This window comes from Gloeophyllum trabeum (assembly GCF_000344685.1).
Source record: "Gloeophyllum trabeum ATCC 11539 unplaced genomic scaffold GLOTRscaffold_00014, whole genome shotgun sequence".
NCBI classification, from domain to species: Eukaryota; Fungi; Basidiomycota; class Agaricomycetes; order Gloeophyllales; family Gloeophyllaceae; genus Gloeophyllum; species Gloeophyllum trabeum.
Genome location: NW_006920423.1, coordinates 209,221 through 232,335, shown reverse-complemented (window position 1 = coordinate 232,335; position 23,115 = coordinate 209,221). Strand labels below are relative to the sequence as shown.

Sequence of the window (23,115 nt, the reverse complement as noted above, 5' to 3'; positions counted from 1 at the left end):
CAACCGTCTGGGTGCATCCGCTGCAATGGCTCCGCGTCCACTTTGCGAGCCGCTGCGCGACTCCCTTACATAATCTGCGTCCTCAACTTTGTAGGGAGGATTGCATTTCGTGTATTATTACAAAGTGGTCCCCGGCTTAGGTTGACCGGTAACGAGCCATAGCCGAAGCCGGTACATACGCGACCTTCATGCAAGGTTTCCGGTCGACCTTCACCTTCAAGGTCTGGCTACAACCGCCATATCGACGCATGACGCCTCAAAGCCGCCTTAGACGGGTTCTGAGCGAACTCGCACCCACTCGTCCGTCAATAGGGACTTTGCGCTTGGGAAACATAACCTATGAAGTTCCTGCAGCCCAAGATGTGGCAAGATTGCCCCAGGTCACCCACGCGCTAGACATGACAGACCCTGTCAACCTCAACAATCTTCACTTCATGTTGCAGAAATATCTGTTAGGACAAGATGTGTTTCTCTTGTCGCAGCCGGGGCCATATGCGAGACGACTGGCCATGACATTCTGTAGGTGAATAACACCTGACACCCATGCATTTAAGCCACTCAATCAGATATAGCCTGATTAACTCCGAATATGAGTATATCGCACTACATAGAGACGTCGGAGAGACAGAGTTAAAGCAAGGCAGGGAGATTAGACCTGGAGGTAACCTCGTCTACGTCGATAGTCCGGCGGTACAAGCTGTCAAACTTGGCCGTATCTTGATTATCGAAGGCGTAGAGAAAGCTGAGAGAGGGATCATGCCTGTACGCGGAAATGTTTCTTGGAATATATCCCTCTCTGACTGCCTTCGCCCACCATGCCCGCTATAGGTATTGAATAACTTGTTGGAGAATCGTGAGATGTGAACGAACCTTTGTGATGCATGACCCGGTAGACAAGAACTAAGAAATTGCTTCCTTAGGAATCTTGACGACGGAACACACATAATACACCCGCATCGCTATGCCTTGCTTGAAGACGGCCCTTCGATCAAAGATGTATTTATCCCCGCCCACAAGAACTTCCGTGTGGTAGCTATTGCTGCTCCAGTTCCTCCATACAAAGGATATCCTCTAGATCCACCTTTTAGAAGCCGGTTCCAAGCGAGGTTCATAGACCCCGTTGGCTCGATGCTTGCATTGACCGCACCTTCCCCTGATTCGATATTCGATAAGCTGAGAAATATCATCCTTTCCACTCAGCTCGCCAGCGAATCCAGGCATTCCTTAGAAGCTATCACGACTTCGTCTCTCCCCCCTTTCCCTCAGACTGCATTGGCGAAAATGTCGTGTCTAGTGCGCACATTCCCGCCGCCTGAACGCTTTACACCGAGGCAGCTTAGTAGGCTATTCTTGACTCTACATCCCGCCCTCGTATACGCGCCTTTCCAGGCATGGGCGCTTCTGAGCCAGCAGACAGAAGAAGCGGGCCTCGGACCTTTGGGCAGTGCTGCTATGACCAGCGAGGATGAACTGAGCGACGATACCGGATTATTCGGCTTTCGTGCTATCAGCATCACGAAGGCAGACATCGAAGGCCAAGCAGAGGTTATATTCCAGCGATCTGACGGAGCCGTGATCACCCTGGAGGTTCCCTGTGGGCCGAAACCCTTTCAACCTTTCCCTCCTCAGGCGTCGCAAGACTTCCTCGTCACGAACCGTTTCATGGGTCTCCTCACATCTTTCTTACAGGCGCATGCACTGGACTATGACATCACTTACATACCCCCGGCTATGCCATCTACGGCATCCTGCTCAACATCTTTCCTCGTGAAAGTATTCAGTGAGATACTTGGGTACGACAGTGACACAGTGCACATGTACAAAGAGCTTGGCGGGAGAGAGCTCGTCATGAGGAGGAAGGTCGGGAGTGGCGGCGCTACGAGCTGGGAGCCAAGGTAATTTTCAAGGCGTGCTGAAGTGGAACAACAGATTGACACATCGAAGTCCTTTGATTGAGGGAGCTTTGACTGGTCGGTTAGTGCACCTTTCCGGGATGGATGTTATAGGGTCGACGGCGGGCTCCTTGGCGCGGCTCACCCAAGACCGTGAAACTGAACTCTGGGAAGGTAGACGGGTGGCAGCTCAAACACCGGAAGAAGTAGGTGCTCTAATGTTGGTCGTTTTCGCGGGTTACTTACTTTCACAGAACAATGATACGCTATGGACATCACACCCCAGTTTCCGAATAGTTACGACTGCATCCAAATCACAGCCCTTGCGCGACTGGCTCTCTGATGAGCACGCAAATATGTTCTTCCCCATCCCAGCGGAACCCATGAGCCGCCACGAGGAGACTACTCTGCTAGTACGGACTGGCTGCCCGAGTAATACCACCAAGATACTATTAGACTTTGCCTGGAAGTATAGAGAATCGCTGACCTCTGATAATGTACAGAAGAATAGAAGGCTGGGTACATTGTCTGTGCTCAGGATAGCGAGGAGGGTAGCCAAGTTCCCCTGGGACCAGGATCTGCGAGCTATGATCAACAGAGCCCTTCTTGGGGAGTTCCTCCCTGCTGCCGAGAAGATCAACCTGGAAACTCTGTTTGACGAATGCGGCTTATCCCGTTCAAAATATCTGGTATGGACTCCATTAGACGGGAATCTCTTGGGCTAATACGGTTTCATCTACAGTATAATCCACCGCCCACAGTCGAAAAGAATCTCTTGGTGTTCCCAGAAGTTAGCGATCCTCTCCAACAGGCAGAGGCTACCGTTATACACCAGTTCGATGCTGCTGAAGACCCAGAAGGAGTAGCGTCACGTATACCCTACATGGAGCACTTCTACGACAACAGCTTACAAACCGGCCTAATGCGAGACCTAGCCATCGATTTAGAGGTGCTCAGGGAGCACGTCGTTCTGCTTGGTAATCAGGTGTGTAGCCTCTTCGCTGAAAGCCAATTTAGGAGGTAGTTACTGGTTCCCAGGGTGTTGGCAAGAACAAAATCGTCGATAGGTTGGTACCGAAGAAATAAAAAAATGTAACATCCATAAACTGATATTCTCTTAGGTTATGCCAAGTAAGATCTACCCAGGCTCCCTTAAGCCAAATCTAACTAGCCTCATAGCTCCTCGGACGCCCTCGAGAATACGTGCAATTGCATCGGGATACCACGGTCAACCAGCTCATGTTCCAGACGTCTTTGGAAGGAGGGGTGCTGAAGTTTACTGATTCGCCGCTGTTACGGGCCATTATCCATGGCAGGGTGATAATAGTAGACGAAGCAGATAAGGCACCGGAACATGTGGTCGCCATATTCAAGAGTCTGGCTTCGCACGGGGAGCTTACTCTATCTGATGGACGAAGGGTCCGTCCGACGAGGGAACGTGATAATGATATAGTTGTCAATCCAAACTTCAGGCTGGTGCTTCTAGCTAACCGGCCTGGATATCGTATGTGCCATTTTTGTTCTCAATGGACACACGCTCATAGACAACGACAGCGTTTTTAGGCAACCATTTCTTGCAAGTCCTCGGAGACAGCTTTAGCTGGTGAGTGCCGTTCGAGTGAAAACGTGCGCATTGTTCAGACCATTGCTCGTTGTAGTCACTCGCTCTCAAATCCAGATGCGGAGTCGGAACGAAAACTACTATCAGATCTCGCTCCGGAACTGGAGCCAGAGGTCCTCCGTCGCTTGGTATTTGCGTTCCAGGACCTCCGTAGAGGCTATGAGGACGGTTCCCTGACTTACCCCTACTCTTTGCGAGGTAAGCCGCGTTTCCACTCGTGATGATCACAGACGCTCACGAACCCTTAGAGCTAATCAATATTGTACGCCATATGCGTGCTTATCCGAACGACTCACTCGAGGATACTCTACGGAATGTCTTCGATTTCGATGTCTATAAGCGGGAGACTATCGACAAGCTAGCTGATATCCTGGAGCATCACGGGTTCGTCTGAGAAATACATCAGTCCGTCATTATTTTCATCAGGCATCCTCCAGACTTGCTGTGAAACAGCTCGGGCTAGAGGCGGCAAGAGAGGCTGCAAAGAAGAAAGTATTGGATCTCAGGTTCGAACCCAAGGGCTCTACCGATCTCAGTGCACCCAAATACGGTAAGGAGGATCCAAAGAATGAACCTCATACTGGCGGGAACACTTGGGCTGGAGGTGTAGGGAACATATCTTTAATATGTGTCTCATTTTTCTCACAAACGTTAGACTGGTGGCCGGGACACTGCGGGCCTAGGGGGCCGTGGGGGTTACATGCGGCTGTACAAGGGACATAACATCAACCAAGTCTCCGACAAACTCAAGCGCGAAGTTCCTGAACACATCAAAGAGAAAGCGAGAGCCATGGCTAAGGAGGAACTGGCACGGAAGCTGGAGCAGCTCAATATGACCGAAGGGCAAGCCAGAGGGTACGGGGAGCTGCTTTCGGCAGTCGAGGCTCATATTGCTCAGTTGTACGATCTATTAGAGAGTGAGATGATAGCTGCTGGATTCCCTTTTATTGCTTGCTCACATGTCCTTCTAGACTTGTCCGCGAAGGAGGAGGAGAGGGTGTGGGTTAAGCGGCAGACAGATGGGGAGCTCGACGACAGTCGACTCACAGAAGGCCTCACGGGAGAGACTACCGTTTACAAGCGGCGAGGCACGGAGAAGCCTGAGATGGGTCGTCCGCAAATCAAGTACGTGCTAAGAGTACACAGCCCTCCTTTGACTTATGTACCTCTTTGCAAGGCCCAAGCGGATAAGATTCGTTTTCGACATCAGCGGGTCCATGTAAGTATGCCGTTGCTTGCTCCGCATCCTTTCTGACGGGGTCTCTCCCATGCAGGTACCGGTTCCAATATGACGGTCGCCTGCAGAGAAGTATGGAGACAGGTAACCTGTCTGACACTGTTGTTTGTTTGCAACGACAATACTAACTGCTGCAGCCGTTATGCTCATGGAAATATTCGACCGTCTGACGCGGAAAGATAAGTACGTCTGGGATGTGAGTGATCTTGCCTTCTGAAATTCTTCATTGTTATAAATATTTCTCCCTCAGATGTACGGTCATGTAGGTTTTTTTGTCAGTATGCTCAAATGCGGTAATATTCAGCGGCCCTTTGTGCTCGTAGTCCGGCGATTCTCCCGACATTCCATTGGTCGAATCGGACAAGCCTCCGACCGAGATGCATGAACGCTGGAAAGTAGTAGAGAAGATGAACCTGACAACGCAATATGCGTTTGCGGGTGACTACACTGGTGAGTGATGCTTCCCAGCGGCAGAGAGAAGTGACGAAAACTGCGTTTAGTCGAAGCTATTGAGAAGGCTGTCTTGCAGGTCGGGAAGTACGACGCAGGTAGGCGGTGAAGAGCTATCGTGTCCGCGCTCATCTCGCTGACCTTGACTAGATGACTGGTTTGTCATCGCAATAACGGATGCCAACTTTGAGAGGTACGGTATCAAGCCCGAGGATCTCAAGAAGGCCATGAACCGGAACCCGAAAGTGCACGCTGCGCTGATCTGTATAGGAGAGGGGGCCGAAGCTAAATGGTAAGCTTGCATACGTACAGCTCCTGATGAGGGAGCTCACCCATATCACGATGCGCCTTCCTTAGGATACCGAAGTACTTGCCTGGGCGTGCTTTCCGAGTTTCAAATGCTGCAGACATCCCAAGCGTCCTCCGAAGTATCCTATCGAGTATGGTGGATCAGTAGTGGCATTATATACGCCATTGATATGTACATTGTTCCATGCACTTCGCTAACCATTGCCATGTCATGTATGTTTTCTATGAACTGGCTGTAGGTGTGGGGGACCAGTGTAGTAGAGCTGCCCGGCACACGCCGGAGTAACGTCATTGGCTGCAGTAGGATCCGGCGCAGCGGACACCGCTGCGTTCGATAGATTCACTTCGAGGTTTGCTGGACGGTCCTTCGTGTCGTACGTGGTCCGAGACCTTGCTAGCCGTCATACAATACCTCTAGAGCCATGGCAGCCTACTTCTTTGCCACGCCAGTCGACATAGAAGTCCGCCTCGATGGAGAGGACGTCCGTAAGAAGGTGGACATGAAAGTGGAGAAGGAGAAAGCCGTTTCATGCCCAGTCTATTACGATGGAGAGTCGGTTACTGGCCAGGTACTTTCTGGACACAATGTATGGCCTAATTGATGTCCAGCTGAGCGAGTTTGCAGGTGGTCATACGCGTACGGGACGGCAAGAAGTTAGCGCACGACGGTGTAAACGTCCAGTTCATAGGCAGCATTGGTACGCGTGTATTCCGTTCCGCTCGCTCGCCTGAGTGTGACTGATTTTTCAAGAGCTCTTCTACGACAGAGGTCATCATCATGAATTCCTATCACTATCCCAAGAATTGGCCGCGCCAGGGGAGATGCGGCAAGCTCAGACGTATGACTTTTCGTTCAAGAACGTAGAGAAACAATATGAAAGCTATCAGGGCATAAATGTGAAGCTAAGGTGCGTCCTTGTCCTGTGGTTGTTGTCGCATGCATCTCAATTACTTGCAATCCCAGATACTTCATTCGCGTCACTGTCTCCCGGCGAATAGCGGACATTACGAAAGAGAGAGACATTTGGGTACATTCCTTCCGGATGCCTCCAGATAGTAACAATTCCATCAAGATGGAGGTCGGAATAGAGGACTGCCTACATATTGAATTTGAGTACAACAAGTCGAAGTACGTTTACTCCTACTTCTCACAGGTTATCCGCCCTCATGAACGTAGATACCATTTGAAGGACGTCATTGTCGGCAAGATTTACTTCCTGCTTGTGCGGATAAAAATAAAACACATGGAGTTGTCCATCATCCGACGGGAAACCACTGGCGCACCGCCGAACCAGTACAACGAGAGTGAGACCATCACCAAATTCGAAATCATGGATGGTGCTCCTGTTCGGGGTGAGTCGTCTGAATCTTACAAGCAGTTCGGGATAATTCAACGGACATTGCAGGCGAGACGATCCCGATCCGTCTGTTCCTCGGGGGCTTTGAGCTGACACCGACGTTCCGAGACGTAAATAAGAAGTTTAGCACGCGGTACTACCTCAACTTGGTCCTCATTGACGAGGAGAACCGACGTTACTTCAAGCAACAGGTAAGCTGCATCCGACTGCGCAAATGTGGCGGTGAGCTGATCGTACTTCTCAAGGAAATCACCATCTTCAGGATACCAGAGGTAAAGAGGCCGCACTAATTACGATGGCTGATACTGATTCTTGCCTTTACAGAACTGATATGCTCTCCTTTTCTCCTTTGTATCACTATGTTCTCTTATTTATAATGTCCATCTCATTCTTCGGATAATTTTATACACTCAAGTGGATTGCGGTGGTCCATCCTCCAGTTGGTGCAAGAAAAATCCATGCACCAGTACTAATCTACATATATTACGAATAAAACAAGCCCACTGTAACAGCAACAAACGACACATCCGGTCACACAGCCTGCGCCTCATTCCCGACCCAGTATATACCTTCTTCATCTCGGTCGTACATCGAGTTCCTGATGTGCTCCTGGTCTTCTTGAGACAGTACGTTGGAGTCGTGTCTCATCACAGGTTTGCCAGTCATATTTGCTGACGAGGGCGACTCTGTGGAGGGCGTCGAGCTGCTGTACGCCTCCCAGGACGGGATGACCTCTAAGTCTTCGAATCCGACGGGCGCCGCATGGCCCACATAGGGACTCGCCGAGGGCGTGGGTGTCTCCCTCCTGGGTACCCTTCCGACGCTTTTAATCCTCACTAGGTCAGGCCGGGGCGACCGCTCATCGTGGTTGATCAGCCGCCGCTGTACATGTAGCACCTGCGACGTCTCGGCGGTATCAGTACTCGGCCGTCCGTCGCCGCTGGGTCGCGAGAAGTCCAGGCTGGACGACGCGCGACTGCTCGCGCCGTCGTACATGTCAATTTCCTGCCGTGTCACCGGCCTGTAAGAGCTCGGGATAGGGCGGGACACCCAGGGTGAGGAGGTCTGGCTGCGCTGAGCGATGAGGGAAGAGAGGGTAGGTCGGGGCTCAGGGCTTGCCCCGCCACGCGTTGAATGGCCGATGGTGCTGGGACTGAGAGACAGGGACGACAGGGAATATCTCCCGTCTGGGACCATGAAGGGGCGCCGGTCTGTGGACATGAACCTATCGGCCTTGGGCGTCGGGTATGCGGGGTAGTCGTCCCCGCTGTCGAAGCGCTCGGATGACGAGGAGAGCTTCGGCTGCTTGTACGTCCTCTGGCTAGGACCGCGCTCTAAGTCGCCCCCATGCTCGTTCTCTGGCAAGATGTGTTCATTGTCGTGCTCGTAGAAGAAGCCAGCAGATAACGAGGATGTGCGCGTGGTGTTCTCCGAGGAAGCCTGCTCGAGGGTGAGCGACCGCCTCGGTCCAAGCCCGCGCAAAGCATCCGCCGTCATGCTGTGCCCAGAAATCCCGCTGTCGCTTGGCGTGTAGTTGTCATCCATCCGGTCGGAATACCGCCAGCTGCGCGTCCGGATGGGCGGCGGCCTCGCAATAACAGGAATATCAGGCATCATGGTGTCCATCGGCCCGAGCGACGTGGTCTCGAAGAACGACGAGCGCGTGTCGAACGTGTCACCGCGGTGCAGGAGGAGGTGCGACGTGCCCTGACTACGCGAGCGAGAGCGGTGGGAACGCACGAAGACCTGCGTGTCGGGTCGCGATTTGACTTCCTCCTCTACGATATGCGCGATCTCAGTCGGACTGGGCATGTCGAGCCCGGAGAATCGCAAGTTGAGCGTCGGAGCGGTGCCAGGTGTCATGAGGACCGTGACGCGGGACGTCGGGCGGGGTTTGTAGGTGAGGACGGGCGAGGGGGACGGCGCGCCGGTGTAGGCTGCCTGGGGGAAGGGGAGCTGCTGCTGCTGCTGGTGGAACGAGGTGTGCGGATTCTGAGACTTCTCGTTCGGGCGCTCGATGCCTAAGTTGGCGAGCGCCGCGGCGAGCTGCGGGTCGAGCGGCGCGGACATGCGGCGGAAGGTACTCTGCCGCGGGTTGGAGATGAGCATGCGGAGCGCTGATTTTCTTCGTCCCTCTGACTGGGGCCGCGTAGTATCGAACACGGTGAAATCCTCCCGGATGTCCATTCTGCGAGTAACAAAATAAGCAGTCAGAACTGGCCGTACAAAGCTATGCCTGATATTACTTACCCTTTAACCACCCCGATTATGATACACGCCCGGCTTAGGAATCTGAGTATCCGCCTGACGAGTGGGACACCAAAGCCGTCGCGAGCGAACCCGACAATCGTCTCGACGGCGCCGAGCTTCAGGCCGATCGCGAGCCACCCGAGGCCCTTGAACAGCACGACCTGGTGGTCCCCCTGTCCGGACGTCTCGATGCTGCGCTGGTCGACGAAGGACTTGACGAGCCGGAAGAAGACAACGCAGAAGGCGAGCGCCTGGTAGGCGGTAAGCAAGGCGAGCGCGAAGCTGCTGAAGAAATTCCAGAGCGTTTGATCTCTGTCGGAGGCGAAGCCGACTGCGAGGAGGCGTTCGGCGGGGTTGGCGGGATTTGGGAGAAAGGCTGCATTTGTGGATGCGACATGAGGAATGGCAGAAGATGCGGAGGGGGAGAGGGGGAGTACGTACTGTATGAGACGCCAATGAAGGAACCGACGAGGTCTGCGACGATTAAAGCGGGTATGAAGAGCATGAGGGTGTATTGTGCGATGCGCTGGAAGCGGCGCGGGAGGCTCGGGAAGAAATCCGACCGGAGAGAGAAGAAGAGGAAGAGAACGTAAAACAGGATGGGTAGGAAGGACGCTGCGCCTAGAAGGGACAGGAGGGATAGGTGAGTGGCAATCTATGTGAGGAGGGAACGGCTCGAGGACATACCGACAACAATGTCGAGGATCCGGAATACATTGAAAGAGTTGCGTGTGGCTGGGAATATGTGTGCGAGAAGGTCGATCAACGCCAGAGAGAAATACACCCATCCTTCGGCTGCCAAAAGAAAAGATCTCCTAAATCATGGATCAGCATGGGTACTCCGAGACTCCATGGATGGGACGACCCGAGCCATGGCATAGGGAGTATCAGAAACGCAGGGAACGCTTCAGACAGAGATGACCTGATTGGCCCTCCTCATACCGGACGGCAATACTCGTGTCACATTCCCTCCTCGCTCTTCAGAAAAGGTCCCCCCCCCCTGCCCCGCTCGGTCGTGACGCCTCTCACTTCATGCGTCGCTTTCCTGACTCCGGAGAAGAGGACTGCTCACCTGCCCTTGCCCCAGTTGATGATGACCAAACTGAAGGAGAAGAGAAGCTCAAGCGCGGTCGGGATGATAAGGACCTCGGACTCGATTCTCGTCAACGATTCGCAGCGAAGGATAGGCGCAAGAGAAAGACAGTAGCCAGTCATTTAATGAATGCCCAAGACGAGTGTGTTCCGTGCGGTGAATCAGCCAGGTATCACAAGCATCGGGGCGAGCGACCTGCCAGAGATCCAAAGCGAAAGACGAAGGGTGCGAGACCGTCGACGAAAGTAAAGAACGGACAGCAGACTGGCTGCAAACCAAGACTAACCAGGTCTCTTGGAGAATTCACAACGATAGAGGTGGTCCGGCCACAGAAGTTGACCCGTTACCGCCTCCCGCTGCCGTTGCTATACAACCACTCTATATCAGAACATTCCGAAAATGCGGTGGCCTGCGTTCTCAGACCGGACATTCGACGAATCTCAGCTGCACGTATGTCAGAAACATATTGGAATAGACCGACGAAGCCTAGTGTGCCAGTACTTACATAGTGCAGACAGGAATCCTACGATTGAGGCCGTATGGTTATACTTTCACTGCTAATTCGGCACATCGATCAGCCGGTGCTAATTTCTGTCTCCCCGATCATTCTGACTTCTCTCTCAGCCACAACCTCAAAAGTACTGTAATCCGACTCTTCATACGGATATCGAGACAAGGGGCCAATCAAATTGAATTGTGAGGGGAAGAGCAAACATGGTCGTGCGTTACCGCGTTGTTCACAGACTTATCTCGTCTAATATTGGTCAAACATAGAAAATATCGGTGCTGCAGCATGCACCATCCTCGCACTTACCAATGAGGCGGGGGGATCCTACGCCCACATCCCGGAATCTCGACCCATCCATGCACCCCTTTTCCAAAGCGCGCGAACGCAAACGAGCGCTGAACGCCGCGAAACTCGAGCGCATATTCGCCCAGCCCTTCGTAGCCGCGCTGGAAGGGCACATCGATGCCGTGGAAGTGCTCGCGAAGAAGCCGGAGAGCTTGACTGCGGTCGCGAGTGGGAGCTGGGACGGAGGTGTGTGCGTGCAGTCGCTCGTTTGGGTCTGGTGCGAGCTTACGCAATTTGTAGAGATTATATTACATGACTTGGCTCGGAGGACGCAGCTGTTGAGGTTCAATGGGGCGCATAAGGGGAAAGTATCAGGGCTTTGTTGGGCTGACGAGGAGAGACTGTTGAGCTGCGGAGTGGATCGGACTGTAAAGCTGTGGCGTGCAACAGATGCAGAGAGTGTGCGTCGATTCCTTGTCATTCACACGACAGGTTTGACTGACGCGATTGCAGTCCTCGGAGCCATTATCTGTTTTCCCTGGGAAGACAGTTTTCAAGTGGGTATCGAGCAGTCCCATCTCTCGCCAGTAGGCTCACAGTTTCATATAGCTCAATAGACCATCACCGGACAGACCCGTTATTTGCCACCGCATCGAACAGTGTGTTGATCTGGGACGAGACAAAGTAAAGTCCCACACCCTCTCTACTAGCTGTCTACCCGCTAAGCAGGGACCCTTCGCTACCAGGAGTGCCCCGATATCCGACCTCACCTTCCCCACCTCAACCGAAACCATCACCTCCGTCCGCTTCAACCTCTCCGAGCCCTCCGTGCTCGCCAGCATCGGCACCGACCGGACCTTCACGCTCTACGACATCCGCACCGGCAAGGCAGAGCGCCGCACGATCATGCAGATGCGCAATAACTCGCTGTCGTGGTCGCCCACGTTCCCTACCTCCGTCCTCCTCGCGTCCGAGGACCACAATTTGTATACGTTCGACATCCGGTCGATGGCTTCGCCGACGCAGATTTACAAGGCGCATGTAGCCGCTGTGATGTCGTGCGACTGGAGCCCGACTGGCCTCGAGTTCGTGAGCGGCAGCTGGGACCGGACGGTCAGAATATGGAAGGAGGGTGTGGGCAGGTCGCCCGAGGTGTACCACACAAAGCGGATGCAAAGGTTCGTTTAAGTGCATCGATGGGTGTTTGATGAGGTTTGACCATCGTTGCAGAGTGCTGTCGACGGTGTTCACCTCCGACGCGCGTTTCGTGGTGTCCGGCTCGGACGACGGCAATGTGCGCATCTGGAAAGCGAAGGCGCACGAGAAACTCGGGATCATCACCGCGCGCGAGCGCGCCGCGATCGAGTACCGCGACACGCTCAAGGAGCGGTGGAAGCACGACGCGGAGGTCGGGAAGGTACAAAGGTGCGTTTGTGTAGGCGTGCTACCGCACTGTCTGACCATGTATGTATAATTCAGGAGCCGCCATGTGCCGAAGCCGGTCTACAAGGCCGCCGAGCTCAAGCGGACGATGTTGGAGGCACAGAGGGTCAAGGAGGAGCGCAGGCGGAAGCATACGAGGGCGGGGGCGAGTGTGCCCAAGGCGGAGAAGAAGAAGGTGGTCATTGCAGAGCAGAGCTAGTGTTTCTTTGGATTGTGAGTGTTCTGTTGCGCGTACCTTCCAATGACACGATCCTGATACATTTTTACTCAGGTCTTCATGTATCAATATTCTATGTTATCTAGTACAGGCTCTCTTCGTCTGCGAACTCATCTGCTTGTCATCAATCTGCCCCCGGTCGAACTCGAACGCGGCCGCGCCCTTCCGGCATTTGCCGTTGCGAACAATTCCCACCGTAGCCCAAATCAGTGTTTTGTGGCCACAGCCTTGCCTAGCCTTCGTCACCCGTCACCCCCGTACCCCCCGTTACTCTGAACAAAACAAACTCGAGTACATATTGCCATGGCAGACTCTGACGGCGACTTCTCCGACGAGCTGCTCGAGCTCGCCGGCGCTACCGAGAAGAAACGAAAGAGACGGCAGGGCAGGATGTCGGCGGCCCACGGTTCGCCGACCAAGCGGCGCAGGGCTGGGTGAGCATTTGTTTCTTTCTTTGTTGTTTTGTCCCTTTGTCTGGGTATTTATGCGTGCTTGCTGATAATTGTCATCCGCAGCGCGGATAGCGACGCGGAACCGGAGAGCGAGGACGAAGACGAGCAGGCCAATCCGTACCCGCTCGAAGGCAAATATAAGGACGAGTTCGACCGAGAGAAGTACGTTGTTGTTTCCTGCCCGCGGTCAGGTTGTTGACGGAATGCCACGTCTGCGTAGGTTGCTATCGATGTCCGAGATTGAACGCGAAGAAGTGCTGGCCCAAAGGCTGGAGGAGATGCAAAGGATCCAGGACAAGAGGAACTTGGATCAGATGCTCCGGGCACAGCGAAATGGCGGCGCTGATGCTGATGCCGTGGCGAGGGCTGCGAAACGTACGTCTCCTATGCTGTAGCTGTCGCTTGGTATTCATGTCTTGTTTCTGCAGGGCAACACACCGGTCGGGGTGCTACCAAAGAGAAGAGCCGTAAGCTCGACGAGCTCAAGGCCCGACGTAGAGCAAAGGACGAGAGGAAACGAGTGAGCTCAATCGGTTCTGCCTCTCACGACGGTCTCTCATCAGCCCTCTAGACCACTGGTTCGCCGAAACGCCAGCGATCGTCATCGCCGACTGACATGGAGATGTCCTCAGAAGAGGAGGAAGAGGGCATGATCAGTAAATTGGAGGAGGAGGAAGAGCGTGATCGTAAATACTTCGATGAGAAGCACTCCGAGGACGAGCCAATCACCCTCGAGGATCTGGAGAAAGTCAGGTTATCGAGAGACTTGCTGGCTAAACATTATTTGGCCCCCTGGTTCGAAGACTACGTGAAAGGTGCGTATGTGCCACTCCATCGACGGTGTCAAGTGCTCAGTTCTCGCCCTCCTGACTGCAGGTGCATGGGTGCGGTACTTGATTGGCAGCAGTCCATCTGGCCAGCCAACATATCGTATCTGCGAGATCACTAGTACGTTACTGCTGATGAGCTGGCGGTCGTTCCTCGCGCTAACTGCCTCAGATCTTGGCGCGGACCTGACGAAGCCGTATCCTATGAATGACCAGATTGTTAATCAACTGTTCGAGCTCAGGCACGGAAAGGCTATCAAGGAATGGCCCATGGATAGGACCTCTAACTCAGCCTTCCTGCCGGTTGGTGTTCCTATTGTGCACTGCGGTCGGACGATGTTCTGAGCCTAGCCTAAGCATGAATTCGAACGCTTGGTGAAGACATGTGAAGCAGACAAGGTAAAGCTGCCGAGCAAGAGACAGCTTCAGAAGAAGGCCGAGCAGTTAGCGAAGCTACCCGCGCAACCCAAGACAGAGGTGAGTGGAGATGCGACTCGCCGGACTGGACGCGGTATCTAACCAAGGTTATCCAGAGCGATATTACTGCCATGCTCGCCCGCAAGAACGCGCTCAACGCTCATCGACCTTCACATGCCTCCATCACTTTCCAGCGGTCGCGCCTGACGCAGGCTAGGACTCTCGCTCTGCGACGACAGGACTTCAAGGAAGTAACTGAGATCGATGCGCAACTCAAGGAGCTGGCTGTCACAACGGACTTCCAGTCCCGTCGCCGCGATAGCGAAGATCCCCAGAATGATATCTTGGCAAAGGTGAACGAGCGGAACCGGAAAGCGAACCTGGAAGCTGTTCGCCAGGCTGAGCTCGCTGAGGCCGATCGTAAGCGGCGAGAGCGCAAGCTGGCTCTTGCCGCCTCGAAGTCTGGGACTTCAACACCCGTGCTAGTAGCGAAGACCAGGTTTGTAACTTTCTCCTGCTTTGCTTTGCTTTTTGACATCATGGCCTATTGTCTCTTGGTGCTGCTGGACTTGTCATCAATAGCCACGGAACGCCTCTCCTTCAAAGCACCTTGGCCGCGGAGCCAACCTCTCGGGACGTCTCGCCACTTCCACCCTCCGCCCTCCCTGGGCAGGACCAAACTCCTGGGACCAAGTCGAAGAGTTTTGCTGCTCAGGTACTCAACGACATAGAGATTGACCTCGGAGACTTCTAGTAATTCTGCGTTCTTCATTCGCATACCTTCACATGGGACTGGCCGGTGTACGCTACAATCGCTCTGTTATAGCATGCAAACGTTTCATCATCATCATATCATTGTACATACAACTCTAATGGCTCGGTCGTTGATCCGCAATGCATTCTGTTCGAGATACGAGAAGACACGCTCATATGAAGCCGACGGGAGCGCAGTAATATATTGAGTGACTTCACAAACAGTGGTCTGCCGTACATTCCAATAAATCACAATGGCGAGGTAAAATACAATAAGACCTATGAAATAAAAAAGGACAAAGCGTCTAAGTCCTGCTATGCCCCATCCACTAACTGAACGACATTCAATTTAGGAGGAGGAGCATTATTGCTCAATTGCGGCGAGGACTGATCAGAACCTAGAGTCCTAGAGGGAGGCGGCGCGTGCCCCGGGTATATTGAGAGGGGAGTGGTGGTTCTGTTGGTGCCATTGAATGACGGTGACGGGCCTAGGCTATGAGAATGAGGATCGGCATTAGCTGACCGCGATAATGGACTCATAGGTCTCGGTGCGCCAGTAAGCGGAGGTGATGGACCGCTGGGGCCGCCTGAATGTATCATTTTAGACAGCGACGGGGGCGATCCAACTCTGGATGGTCTCGAAACCGGACTGCTCGCATGCGGAAGGGGCGGTTGTGCGGTCATCGAAGGCAAAGAGGAAGGCCCGGACGAAGGAGGGGGTGGGAGAGCATGTGAAGAGCGACTAGGTGATCTCAAGGGACCAGGGAAATTGGATGAGGACATCGGGGGGCTCGTGGTTGCCGGAGGTTTATTGTTACGAGGCGAGGATGTCACCATAGGACTCTGCCTCGAGCCAGATGACGGCGGAGGTCCACGCATGCCATGTACTGACCCGTGCATAGGACCTGGTGAACTCCGGCCAGAGAGGTTACTAGGGCGACCCATCGCAGCGGATGAAGGACGACGCATCCCTGTGTCATCCGCAGCCGACCATGGACCCCGAGGTGAGGGAGCAATGGATGCAGGCGCCGAAGGAGGCCCGTGGGCATGAGGACCAGAATGGTTGGTCATCAATTGCACAGGCGTCATGATATGCTGCACCGGTCGGTCGTCCAGAGGATGCTGGTTTGACGGCGGTCGCACCCTATCACGACCAGGTTCGAGTTCATCACCCTTCCAATACGTGTTCGGAGATCGCTTTGTCGAAGACGATGAGAGGTTGATGATCTCAGTAGTTGGGGGACCCGAGTGCGGGCGACCAAGATCGAACTCGCGAGGTAACATAGAGACGCGGGGACTGCCCGCGCCGGGACCCGGCGTATTATTCAGTGAAGAAGACGAATGACCCCCAGGGCCACCCATGGACTGTGGATGGTGATGGTGGTGAATATGGTGGTGGTGGTGGTGATGGTTGTGTGGAGGTCCTGGGTGAGGCAGAGGGCCAGGTCCAGCATGTAAACCATGCGAAGGCCGAACGGGCTGGGACTGCATCATCTGCATCTGATACCTCTCCCGCTCCATACGCTCTCTCTCTCGCTCCCACTCGCGCTCGCGTTCTCTTTCGCTCCTCTCCCACTTCTCGCGCTCCCTATCCCGGTCACCATAGTCGTCCTTGCCTCCGCTAGGCCTTCTGGACTCCTTCATCCACTCGTGCTGCCCGGGCGGCTTGCCCCTCGACGAACCTGCAAACCACCCGTTCTGGGACGGACCTAACCCGGACGTGCCATTCGCGGTCACGTGGACCGGCGATAACGACCGTCTCATACCCGTTGCAGGATGTTGCGTGTATGGCCCAGAGGGAGGCGGGACGGCAGAAGACATAGCCATGTCCTGGTCCATCGGAAGGTGGGACTGGTGTAATCCGGACGGCCCTGCATGATGGTGCTGCATTCGCGAAGGTACACTGGGACCAGGGTAACCTTGCATATGTGGCGGGAATGGAGGCGCGACACGGCTTGGTCCGGAACCATTGTAGTGAGGTCCATCCATGGGTCCATATCCCGCTTCATACCCATGCGAGAGGGGTGGCCCCATGGGTGGGTTCAGCGCACGGGGATCCGCATGTCTCCGCCGTTGCTGCCAGATGAGCTCCAGGTCATTGCCCACCTCTGCGGAACTCAGTGAAGACAACTGTGGATAGACAAGTGGTCGGGCGTGGATATTATCTCGCTTCTGAGAATTGCTGCTGGAGGGAGAATAGGAATGCCTCGCAAAAGGCGTCGACTTTACGATATCCCGCAGCGTCGGTGCAGGAGGAATGTTCACTGGTGGATCAGGGATGCGGCGCACTGGAGAAAGTGACATAGCGTAAACAGACGCGTTTCGTAGTTCCAGGGTATACACTCACCAGGCTGAGGACGTTCAGATGCCCTCCTTGCCCTCTCGAGACGCCTCCGTTTCCTATTGGTTTCAGATATCATGTCGGTTTGTAGCTCATCCCTCGAGAACTAGGATAGAAATATGAAGCAATCCATACGCATCCCTCAGCGAGTAACGTACTTTCCACCAACTCCATACACCATCTTCGTCTGCCTTCCGCTTCTTTGTGACCATCGTCACCTCATAGGATCGTCGCTTTGCAGCTAGATCGAGACGCATATCTCGGCGCTTAGATAATTCAGCCTGGAGGTGCAATAACTCGGGATGATTATCTGTTATTGCAATCCGCGCATTGAGTTGATACGAAACACGGAGGTCAGTAAACGGTGCCTACCATCCATAATCAAGGCCTCTTCCCAAGCGAGACCCTCCATCTTCTCGAGGTACAGCTTCTCCCTGAGCAGAGCGAACTTCAGCTCAATCTGCGCTAAGACGTCCATGGCTTCGGCTCTGTGGGCGGGCTGTAGATCCGACTCCATTTCGTGGTCGTCCACTTCGTCGCCTTCCGCCTCAACTTCTACGTCGGCTTCATTCTCTCCGTCGCCACCGTCCTTGTCTCTGTCCTCATCATTGCCTTTCGCGTCCAGCGGTCCGGAGGTGCCACCTGCTTGGTCATCCTTGTCCAAGCCGGCCTTCTTACTGTCTCGGTTGGCTTGTCGACGCGACTGTGTGCCAGGTTCTGGTGAGGCGGAGCGGGATGAGCTGGGGGACGAGGATGAGGACGGGGAAGGAGGCTCGATCACAGCCGAGCCAGCCATAATTGAGGATGCAGCGGCCTTCTCTTGCAGGGGCACCACGGTAGCGGGATCGGGCGCAGTAACATCTTCGCTGGGACCCATAGAGTTCACGATAGGTGGGGTGGGGCGTTTCACTGGGATGGGAGGATCGTCTCGCTCTTGGTCGCCTGCCCCATCGTGGTCGTCGGCCTGCCCTGCGTCGTCTGCATCGTCTTCGGACGCTGCGTCCTCCGATTCGACCTCCTCTTCCTCTTCTGCGCGTATGGAGGCAACGTGGGGCCGTGGCGATGGTCGACGGTCCTCCTCTTCCTCTTCCTCTTCATTGGGGTCGCCATCCTCTTGCTCGTCGTCTGTGAGTTCCGGAGAGTTCTCTTTGGAAGACGGCCTAGAGGACTTTATGGAATCGTGTTCGTCTTCTACGTCCGCCTCCGATTCGCCGTCGTCGTTCTCCCGGCGATCGGTGCCGCCACCTGCAGAAGCTCTCCTAACAAAGTACGAGGTTGAATCCGGAGTCGCTGAACAGGACCGTGGCCCAGAGTTGGATCGATCCAGCGCATTGCGGGGACTCCCACTGCGTTTCATTTCGCGGCTGTCCTGGCGATCCTCGGCGCTCTCACCCTTCGGCGAGTCCTCCTCGTCCTCCTCTTCCTCCATAGCTCTCGGATAGTTCTCTTCCCTGCGGCCGCCATCGTCGTCTTCCTCCTCCTCCTCCTCGACCATTTCGCCCCGATCAACGCCTTTCCGCTGTTTGTACGCCCAGTCCCACATCGGCGCGGGCACGAGCGAGCCACGCTTTTTCTTGCCCGACCGGCGCGGGCTGCGCGAGCCCTCGTCCTGGGCGCCGCTCCCGCGCTTTTCGCTGTCCTGCTCGTCGTCCGTGAGCTCCGACAGCTCAGAGCCATCGCTATCCAGACCCGCGCCGGCGGGGTGGGACCTGGACGCTGGCGGTGGCGGCGGTGGCGGCGGGGAGGGCGAGGGCGAGCTCAGCGGCTCGGACGACGCGATAGAGTCGGGCATCGTCGAGGCGGGGACGACGGGCGCAAGGGGCGGGTTCAATGTTGGCAATGATAATAGTGGCCTTGCAGACTGTCACGACCAGAATGACGCCCCCGCGAGGCAATCACACGACCCCGTGACCTTCGGGCTTCCCCGCGCTTGTGCAAGGCCCGAGATCGCCGCTTGCGATGTTGTCCTCCGAAACCACTGTGGCTTCGTTATTATTGTTGGGTCGTTGTCGTGCACCGAGTCTATTCTTCGATGTGCAACTCAGTTCAAGCTGTGTCTCAATCGAGTGAGAATGATACAAGACATGACTACAAAAGGACACTGTATCATTTCAATTGACAAACAAGTATGGGGAGTGGGCGCGTCTTTTGCAACAGCCCTGCTACGGTAATCCACAAGTGAGCTCGTCTCATCATGCATTGTCCCTGTAACCCCAGCGTGCCCCGAGGGGCAACATCGGCCGTGCTGCGAGATAGACTTCAAATCCCTGGATGGTCCAGCAGCATCGGGCGTCTGCTCATCACGCCTTTCCAAGCAGATTCTGCGAAGAAATATTCTCCGGAAGACCCGCCCTTTCTTAACGATTGACAGAAGACAAGCTTATGCCTGAGCATCGTGACGCGTGGATCCTCCGAGGACGAGTTGGAAGGGGGCGTGCAGATCTCGGGTCACTTTCGCAAGATAGGACTCGGGTCGTCAAGAACGGTTATGGCAAGTCAGCTAGACTCGTAACCAGTCCCTATGTCAGCCTCATGAAGGAGAGGCGGAGAGGAAGGCGGGAAGGGAGAATGCGTATGACGGGCTTAGTGTATAGTATTCGAGGTTCGTGCGTCAGATCGTGCGCCTCCCTACAAAGAGTCTGGTTACGAGACGCGATGAACAAAGCAAGGTCGAAGGTACTTGAGTACCGGAAGACCGACCTTCGAGCAGACCGGGATGGGTGGAATTTACCAATGGGAGAGGATAACCACCACAGCGCAAGTCAGACAACCCAAGAACGGAAACAGGCTCTCCGTTTCGGGACAGGTGAGGCGTTGTGGCGGGTGTTTCCAAGGCGGCCAGTGCTGGGGGAGGCCACGGCGTTATGTATCGGTGGACGGACGAGTCGTGGATCCCCGCGCGTCGGGGTCTTCCCGGCGATCAAGTAGAGGATTCAGAGGGGCGGGGTCCAATATTCAATCGCGAGCAACGGCCGTTAAACCCGACACAACAGCCTAGTCCCTTCAGAGTGATAATCAGCTCTACAAAGTCTCTCGAGATATGAATGGCAGAGTGCCACCCGAGCACACCGCCGTCGTCAGAGCCCAAGACTCGCCCGTTCTCACAAGAGTGCAATCCCATGCACCAATGCAGACGACTCCCGGGGTTTTGAGCGGCCAGCATTCGGTGCGCCCACGCGCTCGGGGCGCAACCCGCTTCCTGAACAGATGCGGTTGGTCCATGTCTGACCATACACGCGTGTGACCCGCGGAGTTGGGAGACAGGGCTACGGTGTCAGGTAGGGATTGGAGGAGAGCGTGCAGCTCATAAGGGGATATGACAGCGAGATGGAGGGATAAAGAGACAAAGGCCTAAGGACAGAGCGCAATTCAGGTGACAAGCGGCGTACAGGCCGCGGGCCAGGCAATGTGGTATGTCCTGGTGAGGGCGGACATGGGAGCCGCACGCTCCCCCGTCCTCCGGAGGCATGGTGTCAATACGCGCCAAGCCATGCAGATAAAGAGCAAGCTTCTCCTTCTTGCGTTCATCTGTCTGTCTGTCTTAAAGCCCCAGCGCTTCGAACTGCGGGGCGTTCCTCGGCGCGAAGCCCAAGGTAGGCAACGCCATCGACGGTTGGCAAAGACGAGTATGTAGGGCGTCGGATCCGCCGAGTCTCCGGAGCCGCCTCAGTTGCGCGTTCGAACCTAGACAGGACGGGTGTATGAGCAAGGCACTACCGGAAAAGCTTCACCTAGGCAGGCGTAAATCCAGGAAGACAGCACGGCCGTGCCTGGCGAGCACCTCCCGAACGCAGAGGATGGATGGCGCGAAGCACCCTCCTCTCTTGCGATTATTGTCTGCCTCAAAGCAGCAGCATCGCCGCGTCTTGGCGGGTTCCTCGATGCGAAGGTGGCCAGGTAACGTCGCCGACGGTTGGCAAAGACGAGTACGACGCCAAGTCTGCGCGGGCGCCCCAGTCGCCTTGACGCGGCCTGTTCGAATTACAAGCGGGGGAGTGGTCTCGCAGCTGCGTATGACATCCAACGTGCTTGAGAACGCACAGTATGAATGAGATCCGGGTGGTCGCAGCCTGTAAACGTTGTATGGAGTACTATGTGAATGCATACATACAACCGATGGCGAGTTCCATACGGTATCAGTCCCGGCTAGTTGCCCAACTCAATCACGGAGGCCAGCCCGGTCGCGGGCCCTCGTAACGCCTGGATTGCCGAAAGCGGAGGGGCGGCCGGCGGGGCTCGGCTACCCCGCGAACGTACCCCGGAACGCATGACAGGACTCCCTCCCCGTGATAACAGCTGCACCCAGCCCGATCGTCATAAAGGCCTCGTCCGACTGCCCTAACACCCCACCCGACGATGGCCACGCACGTCCGCCAGCTGCAGGGCTCCCTCCGCGTCTGCGGCCACATCCGCCCGCGCGACCCCGCCGTCCCCACGCCCCTCCCCTCCCGCACCACAGCCAACACCATCTCCACCGCCCTCCCCGAGTTCCGCACCTCCTACTTCTTCGACGGGCCCGAGCTCCCTGAATCCCAACATCCCCCGACACCGACGCCCTCGCCCAAACCCGCCCCGCTCGAGCTCACGCGCACCCTCTTCGACGGGCCCTCCCGCCCGCGGTACATGATCCCCCTCGCGGAGCTCTACCTCGGCGAGATCAAGAAGAACAGACCGCCCGGCGTCCAGGGCAGGGAGCCCGTGCTCGAGGGCAAGGCGAGCACGACCGCTGCGAAGATCACCCTGGGCGAGGTGTGTGCTCTTTTTTGTTGTTTGGCGAGGTGGCGAGTGCTGATGGATGGTTCAGTGAGCGCATGCAGCGACTTGTCTCGTCCCGGGTTCGCGTCTGTAGAAGCAGGTGCGACTCGGTGATATACACCCCTGAGCACAAACCACGCAGGTCGCGATGCATATCCAGTGTGCATATCATACAGAGTCAGCGGGCGCAGCGGATCTAATCACAAAACACAAACATATTATAATCGCGGTACAGGATATATATCAGGGTAGTCGGCGCATAGCAGTGTACAAAAGCTGTATTACTATTAGTATTACCATGTGTACATGTATACCATACGCATATGAATGTACTTCTACTGTCATCTTCACCCTTCGACGAGAGGCCTGCACGGAGGAAGAATGTATGCTCTCCCCCGTGTCAATCACACATCGTCTTTCGCCTCCGACTCCGTCCAAACATGATCTATTCATAATACATGACTCCAAAGCAATTAACTAGTGCGTTACAATAACGATACAAACCCCAAACCATCCGAGGGCAAGCAAAGAGCGGTATACTACATCAATCAATCATCAACATCGTCCTTCCGGATGGTCACCCTTCTCCACCTCACGCAATCTGCGCCGCCGCCTTCTCCCCCTTCCTCTCCGCCCACCACCTTCTCTCCCGCTTCAGCCCGTACGAGTACAAGAACACGCTCGCGACCGCCCACACGAGCAGCCACACGAAGAACTGCCCGAGCACCCACCCGAACGCGAACCCGAACGTCGCCGTCCACGTCACCGCCGCCGTCACGCCCACGTAGATCACGCACCCGACCGCCCAGAAGAGCGTCTGCGTCCACATGATGTGCTGGAACGGCGGGGACGCGGCGTACCTGTGTGTGGGTGGGGGGGGGGGGGGGGGGCGGCGGTGAGTACGGTG

The 23,115-nt window shown here is 55.3% G+C and overlaps 8 protein-coding genes across 8 annotated transcripts in view; 5 read left to right on the top strand and 3 right to left on the bottom strand.

The window, feature by feature from the left end:
- Window positions 1–398: 398 nt before the first annotated feature.
- Window positions 399–5,496, top strand: GLOTRDRAFT_132574 (uncharacterized protein; the record flags this gene model as incomplete). Its single annotated transcript, XM_007871657.1, has 24 exons — window positions 399–523; window positions 573–762; window positions 829–860; window positions 921–1,895; window positions 1,945–2,098; window positions 2,147–2,305; window positions 2,396–2,581; window positions 2,635–2,877; window positions 2,910–2,959; window positions 3,014–3,023; window positions 3,072–3,396; window positions 3,447–3,495; window positions 3,551–3,711; window positions 3,762–3,897; window positions 3,951–4,119; window positions 4,169–4,430; window positions 4,485–4,638; window positions 4,691–4,732; window positions 4,788–4,834; window positions 4,888–4,946; window positions 5,001–5,012; window positions 5,074–5,200; window positions 5,251–5,298; window positions 5,351–5,496. The coding sequence occupies 24 exons, from the start codon at window positions 399–401 to the stop codon at window positions 5,494–5,496; spliced, it is 3,861 nt and encodes a 1,286-aa protein (XP_007869848.1).
- A 435-nt stretch (window positions 5,497–5,931) lies between these two features.
- GLOTRDRAFT_48004 (vacuolar protein sorting-associated protein 26) lies at window positions 5,932–7,157 on the top strand (the record flags this gene model as incomplete). Its single annotated transcript, XM_007871378.1, has 7 exons — window positions 5,932–6,078; window positions 6,135–6,207; window positions 6,261–6,417; window positions 6,474–6,638; window positions 6,687–6,862; window positions 6,916–7,058; window positions 7,113–7,157. The coding sequence occupies 7 exons, from the start codon at window positions 5,932–5,934 to the stop codon at window positions 7,155–7,157; spliced, it is 906 nt and encodes a 301-aa protein (XP_007869569.1).
- A 241-nt stretch (window positions 7,158–7,398) lies between these two features.
- GLOTRDRAFT_132572 (uncharacterized protein) lies at window positions 7,399–10,332 on the bottom strand (the record flags this gene model as incomplete). The annotated part of the gene is made up of 5 exons (XM_007871468.1): window positions 7,399–9,055; window positions 9,118–9,493; window positions 9,559–9,738; window positions 9,805–9,932; window positions 10,190–10,332. The coding sequence occupies 5 exons, from the start codon at window positions 10,330–10,332 to the stop codon at window positions 7,399–7,401; spliced, it is 2,484 nt and encodes an 827-aa protein (XP_007869659.1).
- Window positions 10,333–10,832: 500 nt separating this feature from the next.
- On the top strand, window positions 10,833–12,645 carry GLOTRDRAFT_80738 (WD40 repeat-like protein; the record flags this gene model as incomplete). Its single annotated transcript, XM_007871467.1, has 8 exons — window positions 10,833–10,930; window positions 10,985–11,249; window positions 11,304–11,464; window positions 11,517–11,560; window positions 11,613–11,687; window positions 11,750–12,181; window positions 12,234–12,428; window positions 12,483–12,645. Exons 1-8 carry the CDS (start codon window positions 10,925–10,927, stop codon window positions 12,643–12,645), a joined length of 1,341 nt encoding a protein of 446 aa, XP_007869658.1. The 5' UTR covers window positions 10,833–10,924.
- Window positions 12,646–12,966: 321 nt separating this feature from the next.
- GLOTRDRAFT_117767 (plus-3-domain-containing protein) lies at window positions 12,967–15,300 on the top strand (the record flags this gene model as incomplete). Its single annotated transcript, XM_007871466.1, has 10 exons — window positions 12,967–13,097; window positions 13,179–13,277; window positions 13,336–13,490; window positions 13,544–13,635; window positions 13,687–13,930; window positions 13,992–14,063; window positions 14,115–14,245; window positions 14,300–14,419; window positions 14,476–14,858; window positions 14,942–15,300. 10 exons carry the CDS (start codon window positions 12,967–12,969, stop codon window positions 15,111–15,113), a joined length of 1,599 nt encoding a protein of 532 aa, XP_007869657.1. The 3' UTR covers window positions 15,114–15,300.
- Window positions 15,301–15,311: 11 nt separating this feature from the next.
- Window positions 15,312–19,245, bottom strand: GLOTRDRAFT_140756 (uncharacterized protein; the record flags this gene model as incomplete). The annotated part of the gene is made up of 4 exons (XM_007871465.1): window positions 15,312–17,400; window positions 17,460–17,559; window positions 17,612–17,763; window positions 17,826–19,245. The coding sequence occupies 4 exons, from the start codon at window positions 19,243–19,245 to the stop codon at window positions 15,428–15,430; spliced, it is 3,645 nt and encodes a 1,214-aa protein (XP_007869656.1). The 3' UTR covers window positions 15,312–15,427.
- A 2,564-nt stretch (window positions 19,246–21,809) lies between these two features.
- On the top strand, window positions 21,810–22,551 carry GLOTRDRAFT_140755 (uncharacterized protein; the record flags this gene model as incomplete). Its single annotated transcript, XM_007871464.1, has 2 exons — window positions 21,810–22,206; window positions 22,258–22,551. 2 exons carry the CDS (start codon window positions 21,810–21,812, stop codon window positions 22,320–22,322), a joined length of 462 nt encoding a protein of 153 aa, XP_007869655.1. The 3' UTR covers window positions 22,323–22,551.
- A 68-nt stretch (window positions 22,552–22,619) lies between these two features.
- The window catches only part of GLOTRDRAFT_140754 (uncharacterized protein), a 1,653-nt gene continuing 1,157 nt past the window's right edge, over window positions 22,620–23,115 (bottom strand). Inside the window, exon 5 of the mRNA XM_007871463.1 lies at window positions 22,620–23,068. Within this exon, the coding sequence (XP_007869654.1) occupies window positions 22,801–23,068 (268 nt within the window). The 3' untranslated portion in view covers window positions 22,620–22,800. The remainder of the gene's footprint in view (window positions 23,069–23,115) is intronic.